The sequence below is a fragment of the Taudactylus pleione genome, unplaced genomic scaffold (assembly GCF_031769625.1).
Source record: "Taudactylus pleione unplaced genomic scaffold, aTauple2 ptg000397bl, whole genome shotgun sequence".
Taxonomy (NCBI): Eukaryota; Metazoa; Chordata; class Amphibia; order Anura; family Myobatrachidae; genus Taudactylus; species Taudactylus pleione.
This window is the reverse complement of record NW_028284799.1, coordinates 8,761,133-8,776,891: the sequence shown is the minus strand read 5'-3', so window position 1 is coordinate 8,776,891 and position 15,759 is coordinate 8,761,133. Positions and strand designations below refer to the sequence as shown.

General features: G+C 43.8%; 1 protein-coding gene across 3 annotated transcripts in view; it reads right to left on the bottom strand.

Moving 5' to 3' along the window:
* The window catches only part of SRRM3 (serine/arginine repetitive matrix 3), a 454,137-nt gene that overhangs the window by 84,753 nt on the left and 353,625 nt on the right, over positions 1 to 15,759 (bottom strand). For all 3 annotated transcript variants that reach the window (XM_088446398.1, XM_088446399.1, XM_088446400.1), the window contains exon 6: positions 8,355 to 8,435. In XM_088446398.1, coding sequence (XP_088302524.1) covers positions 8,355 to 8,435 — 81 coding nt within the window. The remainder of the gene's footprint in view (positions 1 to 8,354; positions 8,436 to 15,759) is intronic.

The window sequence follows — 15,759 nt, the reverse complement described above, 5'->3', positions numbered from 1 at the left end:
CATAGAGGTAGGCAGATTTACCATGTTAGAATCAAGAGGTGTTTTTTTTATAGACCCTGGTAATGGTCATAGTGACCTGCTTTATAGGTTAGGTTCAGCCACATATATTTCTACCCTTGATCTTATGAAGGGATATTGGCAAATTGAGCTGACAGAGGAAGCTAGGAAGAAAACTGCTTTTTCTACTCCGTTGGGCCTCTTTCAGTGGAAAACACTGCCTTTTGGCTTGCATGGTGCCCCAGCCTCTTTTTAGAGGGTAATTAACTGGATGCTTCGTCCTCATTAGAATTATCCTGCAGCATACTTGGACAATATTATCATATATAGTCAGCATTGGAATGCCCATATTAATAGGGTTAGGGCTGTTCTTCTGTCTTTGAGAGAGGCAGGTTTAACTGCTGATTTGAAGAAATGTGTTTTAGGTAATAATGAAACCAAGTACTTAGGGTATGTGGTGGGGAGTGGGTGTCTGAAGCCCCTTGTGAGTAAGGTACAGGCAAAAGCTGATGCCCCAGAAAGAGATATGGTCCTTTTTGGGTTTAGCAGGCTATTACAGGAGGTTTTTGCCTCAATTTTCTACCTTAGCGGCTCCTTTAACAGGTCTTTTGAAAAATTCTGCTCCAAATAAACTTGAGTGGTCTAGGGACTGTCAGTCTGCGTTCACCAAAATTAAACATCTTTTGTGTAAAGGCCCGGTTTTAAAGTCCCCAGAGTTTACCAAGCCTTTTGTTGCACAAATAGACGCCTCAGATGTGGGGCCTTGGGGGCAGTTTTGTGTCAGGAGTTTGATGGCATTGAACTCCCTATTCTACACCTTAGTAGAAAGTTGTTCCCATGAGAGATTAGGTATTCTGTAACAGAAAAGAATGCCTCACTATAAAATGGGATCTTGAGTCATTGAGTTATTATCTTTGTGGGGCCAGGTTTACTTTGGTTACTGATCAAGTACCATTAAAATGGTTACAGTCTATGAAAAATTGTAACGCAAGACTGACAAGGTGGTACCTGGCTCTCCAGCCTTTTTCTGTTGAAGTCCGGCACAGACCGAGATGTTTACATATAAATGCAGATTTTTGTCCCGAACTGTGCTGGAGAGAAGGGCTTCCACCGCGGGCGATTTAGGTTCGCCCTTTAACGGGGGAGGTATGTGACAGAGTGGGTATCTCCCACATTCTGAGGAAAGGGATAACCTCCTTGTAGCTAGGGAGGAACCACACCCTTACCTCAATTAAGACCAGCTAAGGTATAAAAACATGATAAGTTTAGTTAGTCAGTGGAATTGTGAGGGAGAGACTTCACCTTTAGCAGCTCTCCCTATGAGCAAAAAATACCCTGAGAAGTGCTTGGAGGGGATTCAAAGAGACAGAGCTTTCTCACAAGCTGTATTCCTGTATGTGATATTTGATAAATTCTTGCAATGTATTAAAATATCGCATTGCAAATTTGGGCAAATTTATCACATCCCATTCGCATCTGAGTTGCGGTTTGTGATAAATATACCCCCAAATCCCTGATTCACCATGCTTTATACCTCCTTGATTCGACTGACACCTTCTGTTTTGCGGCATTGTTGTCTCTGCATCCCCTTCTTTCATATCTGTGTTGGCTCTCACTGAGTTTTAAGTAGCAGGTTAGCATTTCCTTCCACAGATTAGATCCTTGGTAATACATGCACCTATACTACTTCTGACCTCGTCTTTCCGGAGTTTAACAGGAGGAGTGATGTCTGATATTATCTGCTTAGACATCCACACAGTAGGTTGTCTCATGTTGTAATGCATACAACGACTGTATGCCAACCTCTTCTGGCCTCATCTGGGTTTAAATGTATAACATTTATGTCTTTTATGCCATATGTGGGCTCAGGCCTTCTGCCTGGTGCTGACATAATGCTGGTGCTTTAGAGATATTGCATCATGCCTCGCTTATTTTTGCTGGTGGCCAGGTCCAATCCCAAACCCATTCCTGGTAGCTGTTCATTAAATGTGTGTGAATCGTCGATAATTTGCGCTGACAGAGCTTTCTTGCATGTGGAAGGTATTGGATCCAAGACTTTGGGTCCTTTGTGTTATGGATTTTTAGACTGGTAATATTTTCCTTTGTGGTGACCTGTCTTTGGGCTTATGGCTAATGGTATGCATGAATTCTACTTTTCTCTATTGGCATAGCTTTGTTAGCAGCCTATGACCAGAGATTCATATATCTGCATAAAGGTTCTTGCTGGTGCATCCTTCACAAGATGAGCAGGTGCATACTAATGCGCAGGGGTTTTCGTTTTTTCCCTATGATATGGGTCTGATTCTATATTGGCTCTTCCATAGGTTTTGATTTTACCTCAAGTCTGCTCATTCTTCCCCTGCTCTTCCCCCATCCCCCATACCCCGCCCCTCTCTTCCAGTTGATTGTGTTTTTCTGTGTGGTGTGGTGCCTGATTGGTCATGCTGTGATTTCATGTTGGTGTTTTGATGCACTCCATATTGGAGTAGTGAGACATTTGCTGTGTCTGAACATGTATGGCCGCTATTGCCCTTTACACTTCCCTCTTCCCGAGTGTTGCTGTGTCCATGGGCTAAGCTATAGGATAATATGTGGGACCAGTGGCGTAAGTTCATCCCAGACGCCCAGAGGAAAGTTATAATTTCGTGACCCCCCCCCCAAAAAAAATGGAAAATAAATATGGTGCATATCTATCTATCTCTCTCTCTATCTCATATCTATCTATACATCTATCTATATATCTACAGTCAGGTGCATAAATATTGGGACATTGACAGAATTTTCATATTTTGGCTTCTATTCACCACCACAATGGCTTTGAAATGAAACAAACAAGATGTGCTTTAACTGCAGACTTTCAGATTTAATTTGAGGGTAATTGCATCCAAATCAGGTGAACGGAGTAGGAATTACAACTGTTTCTATATGTGCCTCCCACTTTTTAAGGGGCAAAAAGTAATGGGACTATCAACTCAAATGCTATTTCATGGACAGGTGTGGGCTATTCCCTTGTTATTTCATTATCAATTAAGCAGGTAAAAGGTCTGGAGTTGATTCTAGGTGTGACATTTGCATTTGGAATCAGTTGATGTCCTTTCTCAATATGAGATCCAAAGAACTGTCACTATCAGTGAAGCAAGCCATCATTAGGCTGAAAAATCAAAACAAACCCATCAGAGAGATAGCAAAAACATTAGGTGTGGCAAAAAACTTGTACCAGAGTGATGGGAAGAGAAGATTATGGAGAAGGAAATGAACTGCTCATGATCCAAAACATACCACCTCAAAAGTGAAGCATGATGGTGGTAGTTTCATGGCGTTGGCATGTATGGCTGCCAATGGAACTGGTTCCCTTGTATTGATTGATGATGTGACTGCTGACAAAAGCAGCAGAATGAATTCTGAAGTGTTTCCGGCAATATTATATGCTCATATTCAGTCATATGCTTCAGAACTCATTGGGCGGCGCTTCACAGTGCAGATGGACAATGACCCGAAGCATACTGCAAAAGCAACCAAAGAGTTTTTTAAGGCTAAAAAGTGGAATGTTATGCAATGGCCAAGTCAATCCCCTGACCTGAATCCGAATGAGCATGCATTTCACTTGATGAAGACAAAACTGAAGGGAAAATGCCCCAAGAACAAGCAGGAACTGAAGACATTTGCAGTAGAGGCCTGGCAGAGCATCACCAGGGATGAAACCCAGCATCTGGTGATGTCTATGAATTCCAGACTTCAGGCTGTAATTGCCTGCAAAGGATTTGCAACAAAGTATTAAAAAATTAAAGTTAGATTTAGGATTGTTTAATTTGTCCCATTACTTTTGGCCCCTTAAAAAGTGGGAGGCACATATATAAACCGTTGCAATTCCTACACCGTTCACCGGATTTGGATGTAATTACCCTCAAATTAAATCTGAAAGTCTGCAGTTAAAGCACATCTTGTTTGTTTCATTTCAAAGCCATTGTGGTGGTGAATAGAGGCCAAATGCTGTCAATGTCCCAATATTTATGCACCTGACTGTATCTATTTATACACACGCATGTTTCTATTTTTGGGAGATAACTTCAAATTTATAGAATCCCCTGAATGTATCTGCATTCCGGAGACTAGCCCTGGTAGCTGATGCTATCTCAAGGTAACGTTAGCTGCTGTTGCCTATGGGCTACAGATCGCAAAATGTACCAGGAGAGAGATCCCTAGCATCCCTCCCTGGCACTCTATACTCAGGACCTGATTCATTATAGATCGCAATATTGCGTACACACTAGGGTGGTCCAAAAACTAAAACATTAAAATTTTCTTTCTCCACAAGGTTATTTTTATTCCTTAATACATCAATGGGTAGTACACCAAAACATTTTCCAAACAAACAATATTTAGGTATCACCCTATATTGAACTTTTCTAGACTTAGATCTGCATCCTCAGATAGTTGAATACGTCGTGGAAAATCGGGTAGCTGTGGATGTTTCAGATTTTTTACCATTTTTTTCTTTGGTTTTCGTAGACAGTCAATTTTCAAAAAATGCTGAAGCTACCAAGTGTTCAGAAAGAACCAGAGGTGTCTGGTAAAAGCTTTCTTAGCAATTGTTACATCAGGGTAGATTTTTAGGAGACTTAAGAGCTCAATGTCATTATATGGTGCTGTAATTCCCAATGGAGCTTCATTCCAATACTTTACATAAACCAGACTTACAAACAAAGCCAAATTCACCATGTTGTTTGCCTTTCTAGGTGTTAACTGGAACTGATTTAGAAAGAGACATACTTTCAGAGCGTAAATACCTTTACCCATCCATCGAGCATGGTGAGTAGGACCAGGAGCTCAAAATGTTTCCCTGCTATTTCCACCACCAAGAAACAAAAGAGATAAATGCAAAAGCTCTTGATAATTGTCTATTGGTCGCTGTTTTTCCAGTGCATTTGGTAAATATTCCAACATTTCCTGTCTTAATTTGTTTAATACAGGATCTTGGAAGAGGGCAATATCCACTGCACTATAAACATTTTTATCAATACTTTCTGAAAGCAGTTGAAAACTAAAACTTCTGGGCCTTCAGTAGAGCAGAATAACCATGAGAAAACATTTGAAAAGCATAATCTCCATTTGTGTCAGCTTCCAGAAAGTAAAATTCTGGGTGACCACTAAACTACAACGTACAAAGCTAACATTTGGTACACAATTTACTACATTATAATGAACAAAAATAGTCTATGTGGAGGCATGATTCAAGCATCTTTGTTTTTGTCAATGTTAAAGTGGACCATTCTAGTACGCACACAGTTCAACTGAGATAGAATACTAATCCATTGCGATCGCAATGCAAACTCAGCACTACATAAGGATGCCATCAGGATGGCACTTCACAAGCGATCCTGGCTGCAGGATGCCATTCCAGGCACCCTGCTAGTCAGAAAACAGACACATGGGATGGCGATGGTGCTGCCCAAAGAGTCCTTGCACTCTGTGTGGTGGCACGGGTTGCACACGCCTAGTTCCGACCCTGGTAAAGTGTTGGGTTTCCCATTCTGTATATGGCGGGATGTGGTTTCATTCCTCCTATTTGGAGGTTAGTGTAGCTGAGTGGTCTGTTTGATTGGGACATGGTGACTGTGCTGTGACTAGTTAGGTGCCTGGCATTGGTTGTAATGAACGGCATTTATTTGCTGTTGATAAAGTTCTCTTGGGTGCGCTCTCCTCATAAAGTTTGATAATGTCCTGCTGGGAGTGATGACGTGATCTGCCCGGATGGGTCCAACATGTACACATGAAAGAAGAGTTGAATACCAGTGAATGGGTTTGTGGTGTGAATTAGTTTTTTTGTTTCCCTGTCCATTCTTTAAACCGCCACCATATATATTTAATTGATTACTATTCAAACTAATTTAAGCAATTTAAATGCACACACAGCTATCTGTCATTATTTATTATGCACTGTTTTAAAGTTCTATCTGATCCATGGGGCTCATGTATGATCTGCCATAATAGAGTTTTATTTGCTTTGCTCTCAGCCCAATAGTCTGTTATGATGACAACACAAGCTTACTTTACATTTATAATGCAATTTACCAAGGAGTGAAATTAGAAGATCCAACTACAAGAAGTTTTTTTTTTGTTAAGTCATCTACTAGAGTAATGAAGTAGCCACATAGCTTTCATAAAAGCTATCATAATATAATTCTATATTAAGGGCTTATTGTAATTTATAGTTTGACAGAAAATTTTCAAAACTTTTGGTCTTACATGTACAGTATATGTTGAGTCACATGTATCTCAAGATTTATCCAAGACTGCAATATTTCTGTGTCAGGCATATAAATACATATATTTATGCCCGATTATAACATAGAGATGCAGTTTGACAATCATAAATGAAAAAATTGCATAATTACTGCATTTGTACACAATAGACTATAATGAAGTATCATGCATACAAGACAATATGGTGTCTTGACAGTGGTAGTAATAAATCAAAAAAATGCATATTCCATATCAAATGTAATCAAATATAAACACTCCCAAAGCGGCCATTTACTGCTCTTAAAAAGTCAATGGGTATGCAGTGGTGGGAATGAGAAAGACAAATAAGAGATCCATATAGATGGCCATAGCTTGATGCTATGATGCTGGTGAATGGAAGGGATGTAGTATTCGGTCGACAACACCAATATTTCTACTGTTAACATGTCGACATTTCACCATTATCTACATGTTGAATGTCGACATTATGACCATACCCAAAAGGAATACTAGAAGTAGAGCCACCAATACATATGGCGGCCTTTAGTTATACAGGGGACGTACCCAAATTAGAGGCATAGCCAAGCTCACTCTGAACAAAATAAATGAAAAATACTATGCACATGCCGCAGAGGGAGCATTTCTCCTCCTCCACAGTTGGCCTGGACCCCCGCCAGACCCCTCAGACACAGCCCTGGGTAATTAGTACCCACTCCTCCCCATTTTGACACCCATGACTGTAAGCTGGAGGGACCAATGCACAAATGGCCGATCAGAAGCATCTATAAAACTCTGCAGTTGTCATGATCTTTGCACCAGATCTCCAGTACCTAGATATGTCTCCTAAGAAGTATCTGATGATGCATCCAAGTAGGATTAAGTTGCATCCCCAAGGAGTACATTTGTACATGCCGTACTATGTTCATCTCTCCAGGCATCTACATATGGATGCATTTTGCTATGCATGCACAGTAGGGAAATATATTGTGGCCAATAATAGACTTACATCCAACTGCAAATGATCTCCTATGGCTTTGAAAACAAATGATTATTCCTAAGCGTTTAAACTATGTATTTTATGAACTACGTAATACTGATTTTCTCCAAACATCAGTAATGATGCACTGTACTGTACATAAAACAGAGAAATATTAAAATGCCTGTTTAGTTCATTTCTTACTTCTATAATGCTTATGACTTTAGCAATGAATGATGTTCACAATGCAGTAAAAAGACTGAGTAATAAAAAATTATATTATTGTTATCTTCATGTCCATGGCGATAAGAGTATTAAATAATGGATCACAGAGCTTCTTCCCCTATCCAGTGATCTGTAGCTACTGCAGAATGAGCTCATACACTGCAATACAGTTTTGCAAGACAGATGCTGTATCATGTGGAAGCCAAAAGCATAAATGCTTGAAAAAATGAATGTTGGCAGCAGAAACAGATATTATCTACAGTAGTATTCCAATATAATAAATAAAATTGGTAGTGAACAAAACCCACATATTGTATACAGAGGGACAAGGCGCTGTGACATGCGTCTTTACAAATGACACACCCTACAATAAAAATGAATGTGCAAAGGTTTGTTGAACTATAACTCAGCAAGCCACAATCTGCCTGCCTTTTAGATACACATTTCAGCAAGGTGAGAAAGATGAAAATGTCTTATAGCAAAAAAGTTTTTTTATTTTTTTTTTTAAATGAGAATTCTACACAATTCAAGATCAATTTTCCAAAAGTGGAACCTTCTCGCACATAGGGCTTTGTAAGTTATTGTGCCTGTGCAGTTTTTCGGAGGGCTGAGGCTGAAGAGGCATTCAACTTCAATTGTCACTTTATATTTCATGACAGAATGCATGCTCAGGACTAGTTATTGACTGACTTACTCAGTCACCGTTTATTCTTGTCTACAGATAGCGTCTTCCCATTTGTCTAAAAAACTAATTAGGAAGATTCAGGCTACTGCATTGCAGTGTTGCTGTAATAGCTTCTAAATGTTGCAATTTATCATTAGCTCCTCTTGGTGACTCTGGTGTAAGCAAGTTATTCTGTATAAGTTCAATCACACAGCAAACACTACTGAAATGTATAAGAAAATGACTCACCGGCTCCTCTTACGTCCAGATTTCTTCTTCTTTCTTTTCTTTGGGGGTGGTGATACCGAACTGCTCAGTCTTCTGTGGGCACTGGGGGAAGAAGTATTCATAATGACAGTTTAGGCAAGCAAAATGTGAAATATGACTTATTCTACAAACAGCATAGGTTTTGAAGTGTACTCATTGTAAAGTCTGTCCAATGACATATAAAGTGTGTATGTAGAATATAATGCATGAGATATTGTAGATACAAAGGCGGTTGCAACAGCTGTCCTCTTAGTACTCTATGGGGATGTCAATATGAGGCTATTTAACAAGCTCCAAAATGTTGTGCTATCATTGTATGGCATTAACCCACTTTCCCCCTATGGGACAAGCTTGGCCGGAGAAGCATCTTCTAAATAAAGCATAGGCGGTTTATCTATTTCAATACTCTCTTTTTATAATGGCACTCATTATTATGTGGCCACATATTTTCACTATGTTTTGAGATATGTGCAGCTCGGAATACTCTTGTTATGCTGAAGTTGTGCTGCCTTAAATTTACACATAACTTTGAGCCTCAAAATTGTGATCTACTCTGAATCAGGTCATAATCACCTGAGTTTTTTTTTCCTTGTGTGGACAGAGGGCCTGATTCATAGCCGGACGCTCTGACCAGAACGCTCGCTCTGAATCAGGGCCCTCCTACCTGAAAATGGAGCGGCCTCTTGGACGCTCGCATAGCTGTGGGTGACCATCCACAGTTATAGCGAGCGTCCATGATGATGGTCGCGATGGTCAAGACCATCGCGACCATGGGGCTTGCGACGGAGACCCTGCGGTAGGGTCTCAGTGACCGCAAGCCCTGGAGTGATTTTGGCTCTATCAGAGCCAAAATCACTCCCACTGACATCACTAGTGATGTCAGTGGGGCCGGATCCAGACGGTAGGTGTTCCCATGGGAACGCCTCCATCTGGCAGCCATGCCCCCGGTACACCCACCAAAGGGGGCGTGCTCTCAGTCACCATCGACAGCACGCCCCCTTTGGTGCGAGACCCGGAGCGACAGCTTGGCTGTCGCTGTCCGGGTCTCGCGCATGTGCACGACGGAGCTCCCTCTGTCGTGCGCATGCGCATTGGGGTAACATCGACCCGCTTGCGAGCGTCCTGCGCTCGCGAGCGGGACTGAATGACCCCCAGAGTGCTTTTCTCTATAGTATGTATCTTGTATAGACTCAATTTCAATCAAAATTTATTAGAACAAATAAAACAATGAACAATATATTATTATTGTAATCCCAGAGCACATGGCAGTTATACAATATCTTTGGGCATGAAACATGACAGTTCCAATATTGAAAGAGAGTTTCAGAAATGGCTAAAACTTACTTATACCCTACTGTAAGACAGATGTAGAATCATCAAGTTACTGCACTTCACCTTCTCATTCCCCAAGTTGCAGATAAGTGTCACTGCTACATCCACTACTGGGCATACTTGCCAACTCTCCCTCATTGTCAGGGAGACTCCCTGAAATGGGAGACCGACACCAGTGAAGATCCCGACAGCTCTAAAGGTAAGTATTAACTAACCTAACCCCCCTTAACTCTAACCCTCATTTAGGGGTGCCTATCCCTAAACTCCCTCCCTAGTGCCTAACCCTAACCCCCCTCTAAGTGCCTAAACCTGACCCCCCCTTCCCCACAGCCTAAACCTGTCTTCCGGGGGGGTGCCTAACCCTAACCTCCCACTGGGGGTGCCTAACCCTAACACCCCCCCCTTCCCCTAGCCTAAACCTAACCCTCCCGGGGGGGTGCCTAACCCAAAGTCCTCCCGGGAGCCCTAAAACCTAACCCTCCCCCCCACGGCTGTCCGCACACAGATTACCTTCGTTTAGTATGCAGGACGTTGGGCTCCCGGTGTAGGTCTAATGACAGGCGTCGGGATTTTGACGCCTGTCATTAGCACTTTGCCGGTATTTGACAGTCGGGAAGCCAGCGGTCGGCATTTCGACCGTCGGCTTCCTGACTTCATCCCCCTGAAATAGTAGCAATCTCCCTGATTCCAACTTTCCCCCATTATGAAGCTGTTATATTAATAAAAAACAGAGATATATACATTCAAATGGGATCATTAGTATAATTTCCCTGCATTGGTTATAAGGCACAATGATTCCTATGGCTACATCAGGGTTGACTACCCTCCCGATTCAGGCGGGAGCCTCCCGATAAACGGGTACAGCTCCCGCCGCCCCCGAAAGGCAGGCAAGCCTCCCGCCTGCCGCCGATCCCCCGACCCCCCCCTCCCCATTACCTGATAAACCCCCGCAGCGGGGGGCTGCTGACGCGATTTGTGTCATTTTGGCCCCGCCCCCTGCTTCGCAATGCCTTTTTTCCGGCATTGTGTAGCGGGGGCGGGGCTAAAATGACGCGATCGTGTGGCCCCGCCCCTGTCACGCCCACAAACCGACCGCCGCTCATTTGGACCCACACCCTTTTGCCGGCCACGCCCCCTGTTCTGCCGATCTGGCTGCTCCCTCCCAGAAGGAGCAGCCAGATTGTCGGCAAGTATGGGCTACATGCATTTTCTGATAAGTATCAGTGTGTTTTCATCAACAAGTAGTGCTTTGGGACTCGTTTACATTTGGATGTAAATCAATTTACTGAGATGCCTCTCAGATGTACTGTAGGTGTTGCTTTCACAATCTCCCTAAAATGCTTTTTCAAAAGTAGGCAAGTACAGTATGGATGAACATTGGTCAGCATTTGCCGCAACGACTTGCCTGTGAATGATGGTTCAGGATGAGCAAACATTTGCAAGCTTTTAAAAAGTATACACAAATGATCTAGGCATTTACTAACACATTGGATATGTGCAAAAAAAAAATAGCAGTATATTTACTAAAGTAAGTTTTTTCTTTTTTTTTAAAAGATAAATGTTAACCATAGCAACCAACCAGATTCTACTTATCATTTATCTAGCACCTTCTAGAAGATAATAGCTAGAATCTGATTAGTTGCTATGGGCAACATCTCCACTTCTAAAAACACGCACTAGTAAATATACCCCATAGCACCCAAAGATATATTGTAAGATTGTCTTTGGATATATCTTTTATCAACCATACTATACAGGTGGGTCCACATACATCTATACTCCGTGCGCTACAAGTCGCGCTACACATAACGAGGGAGCTCCATGTGACTCTGTAGCGACAAGCGTCTTTCATGCAACTTGTTTACCTTCAAATGTGTCTTATTTGCACTGGATGTGAATAGGTAGCACAAGCAGCTTCTGCTGATTAAAATGATATGCAGCATGCCTATATTCGGTGTGTGACTGCAGGTGTATCTGCATGCAAAACGCTACAGTGTTACTGCTGCTGACACTGTAACGTAGCATTTTACAATCAGATACAGCCGCAGTCACACACAGAATATAGGCATGCTACATATCATTTTAATCAGCAAAAGCTGCTTGGGCAAATAAGAAGGTAAAAAGTCGCACGGAAAGACGCTCGGCGCTACTGAGTCACGCAACGGCATTCCGTGACTAGGACTGTTTAACGCACAAGAAGGCTAGATGTATGAGGACACATCTGTATATAATGGTATGATAGTGTTTTGTTAATTGCCCTCTTAGTTCACAGTATTTTACTGACATGTTTTGCTGAATATCTGAAAGGAATACAAAAGATATACCCCCTAATCTTCCCAACCTTCTCAATAGATTTTCTATTCTTTTTTTGAAAGTCTAATTCTTCCACTCCCATGCCAGCCCTCCTTTCTATTCTGCTTATCCTTTAGCGAGATGCATTAATAATGAAAGTTATTACACGGCAGAGGGTAGACATTTTTCAGCATTTAAAGCATTTAATCAGGACCCGTTAAAAATCAATCATCTTCAGCAGCACATAGTGAGCAGATTTATCTAATCTCCCCTGTGACCAGCAATTTGCTGCTTGAATTCCTGCATCTTACAGGCAAACATTAAAATAGACATCTATAATGGTCAGACACTGGGTAACTTGTCTTTGTGACCTATTCACCTCAAGTCCTATTTATAAAGGTATGTTAGAAGAATAGTTTCCTGTACATCTGAAAACCAGCTCACACAGAAGCAGTGCAGAAAGAGATTATCTTGCATTGCCATAAAGTATACATTAGATAGGAATGGCTTTTTACTATGCAATACTGGGTGTCCAGAGTAGCAAAAGAACACACTTGACATTGCTAGAAGCAACATTATTTTAAAATATGTACATACTCATGCTATACTGTATCCCCGAAATGTCAGCTATAGAGCATGGAATCAGTATGAAATACTGACGGAGGAGATGCCTGCTGTGAGTACACTGACAGTGGAATCCTGACAAGGGAACAGTAAGTACTGTTCCCCTGTCCTATTTACTCCCTATCTCTCCTTTTTTGTACCCAAACAGTAACCCTCTCTACCCCGCACCCTAACCCTCCCAGTAAGTGCCTAAACCTAACCCTCTCCCTTTAGTGCCTAACCCTAACCCTCCACCCTTAGTGCTTAACCGTATCCTCCCCTTGGTGGTGCCTAAACCTAACCCACCCTGTCTGGAGCCTAACCCTAACCTTCCCCCTTGCGCAGCCTAACCCTAAGTACCCCTGTGGTGCCTAAACTTACACTTACACGTACACTGACAGCGGCATCCCGATGGTTCGAATCCCGACAGGGGAATGGAAAGTAATGTTCGCCTTTCCTATTTACCACCTAACCCTCCTTTTTTATACCCTAACACTAACCCTCCCTACCCCGCACGCTAACCCTCCCGGTAAGTGCCTAACCCCCCCTTAGTGCCTAACCTTAACCTCCCCCCTATCGCAGCCTAACCCTAAGTCCCCCTGGGTTGCCTAAACCTAACCCTCCCCCCCTCCGCGGCTGATACTTACTTTGCCCCAGTCTCCTTATGATCGGAATGCCGGTTGCCGGGATTTCGGCATCGGCAACCCCAGTCATGTCGGGATTTCGGCAGCTGGCATTCCGATCATCGGGATATTAACTACATCCCTAGAGCATTATCTGTGCTATCTACCTAAATTGCCCTCTTGCTCTCTGTCTTGTGAAAGCGCTTGTAAATGCAACAAAGTACTGTGCCCAGGCGGGGATTGCTGCCAGCATTTGATGATAGCGCCCACAGACATTTCAGAAGCGCTCTGCCTAATGACTTTGTGAGAATACATTACATATTTTTGAGCAATTTAGTTTTCATAAACTTCCTGCTTCCATGATATTTGGAAGGTGAAGTGGCAGTTAGGACAAAAGAGGGAGAATGCAGGTTTGGGGGGGGCATGACGACGGTAAGGACAGTTTTTACCTCCTAAAAGAAATCTTGTGTTCCTTTAACCAAACTGGGCTTGATCCTGTGGCAACATATGTGAACACCCACAGCGGTCAGATGCAGGGTGCCGAGAGGGGGGAGGAATACTGATAATCCAAATCCAGGTCTGTGGGAAGGACCCGGCATGCATGTCAGCTGCTGACAGTGGAGGGCCGGGCCGGGGGGCAGGGTGCCATGTGCCCCCCGGGCCGCAGCGTCATGCGGGGCGTGGGCCGGTGCAGTCTGTGTCACTGTGATACAGACTGCACCGCGTGTGTAGCGCGGACCGGACGAAGTTTGGTCAGAGCTACACTGACACACAGCCGCCGGCTCCGGCAGCTGTGTGTTTGTTATAAGCAGCTGCTGCGCCCACTGCGGGAGCCGCTCCATCTTCCGGCTCCTGCAGTGGGCAATGGGAGAGACGTCATGATATCATATGACGTCTCTCCCATAATGCAGAGCGGCCCGGCCCGGGAGGACAGACGGAGGAGCAGATGGCAGCGGCGGCGGGATTCAGGTAAGTGGTTTTTTTTATTTAGTTTTTTATATTATGTGTCTACTGGGGGGGGTTCTGGCACTACTGGGGGCACTACAAAGGGGGGGACTACGACTACTGGGGGCACTACAAGGGGGAGGTGACTACTACTAATGGGGGCACTATAAGGGGACTATTACTACTACTACTGGGGGCACTACAAGGGGGGTGGGGGACTACTACTACTGGGACTACTACTACTACTACTGGGGACACAAGGGGGGTGGGGGACTACTACTTCTGGGGGCACTACAAGGGGGAGGGGACTACTACTACTGGGGACTACTACTGGGGGCACTATAAGGGGACGACTACAACTACTACTGGGGGCACTACAAGGGGGGTGGGGGACTACTACTACTGGGGACACTACAAGGGGGGGACTACTACTATTGGGGACACTACAAGGGGGGGGGACTACTACTACTGGGGACATTACAAGGGGGGGACTACTACTACTACTGGGGACACTACAAGGGGGGGACTTCTACTGGGAGCACTACAGGGGGGGGACTACTACTACTGGGGGCACTACAAGGGGGGGACTACTACTAATGGGGGCACTGCAAAGGGGGGGACTACTACTGGGGGCACTGCAAAGGGGGGACTACTACTGGGGGCACTACAAGGGGGGGGACTACTACTGGGGGCACTACTGGAGGCCTGCATAAGGGTGTTCTCTCCTGTGGCACTGCATATGGGCACTACGACAGGGGGCTGCCCTAATCTATATTTTTACCTTACATTAATCCCATATGGACCCGCCTCCTCCCTGGAACACTTGAGGGCGGGGGCGCCGTAGCACGCATATTCTGGCTACACGCTACTCCTCTGGCAGGGCCGCCTGCATGCATTTGCCCCCCAGGCTAAAAGTTGCCAGCCAGCCCCTGGCTGCTGAGGGGTATAAAGGGCCCCCTTTGCAGCGTGCGGTACTGTTTCCCAGCGCCACACATAATTTCCATTACTATTTTCTCAGACTGAGCGTTGCCATGCCTCCCATTTTTGTCCACGCCCCCTTCGGTACCCGGCCCAGCGGCTGTCTCAACCACCCTGGCCACATTTACTACATTATGCAAGTATCCTTCATTCTATGTGTGTATCTTTGCAGCTTCATGTGTATGCATCGCTCTGCACACTGTTTTTTCAGCTGCAGCCCTTATCATTCAACATTGGCACTTGCACACACCCCATTCTGGGTGCAAAAGATCCTTAAACAAGCACAGAAGTTCTGTTCGTCTGCATGGTAACTGCCAGCTGCCGCCAGGAAACTCTCATTTTATGAATGGAGAGAAACCTCCATACACGGAGTGAACTGTATTATCTTGTCAAGGTGTGTATGCATGGTGTGGTGTGGTACATGCGCTGTTGGCAAATGTTTTCTTTGTGCATGCACAGTCTGCTGATAATCGCAGATGGCGACTGCTTTTGGACTTGAGTCCAACTCAGAATCAAGCCTATTATATTTAATGGTATAGACATGTATAGGAGTGTTTAAAATGATCCAAACATTAGTATACAGGTTATATTTTTTTAATCTTTTAAAAGTAAAA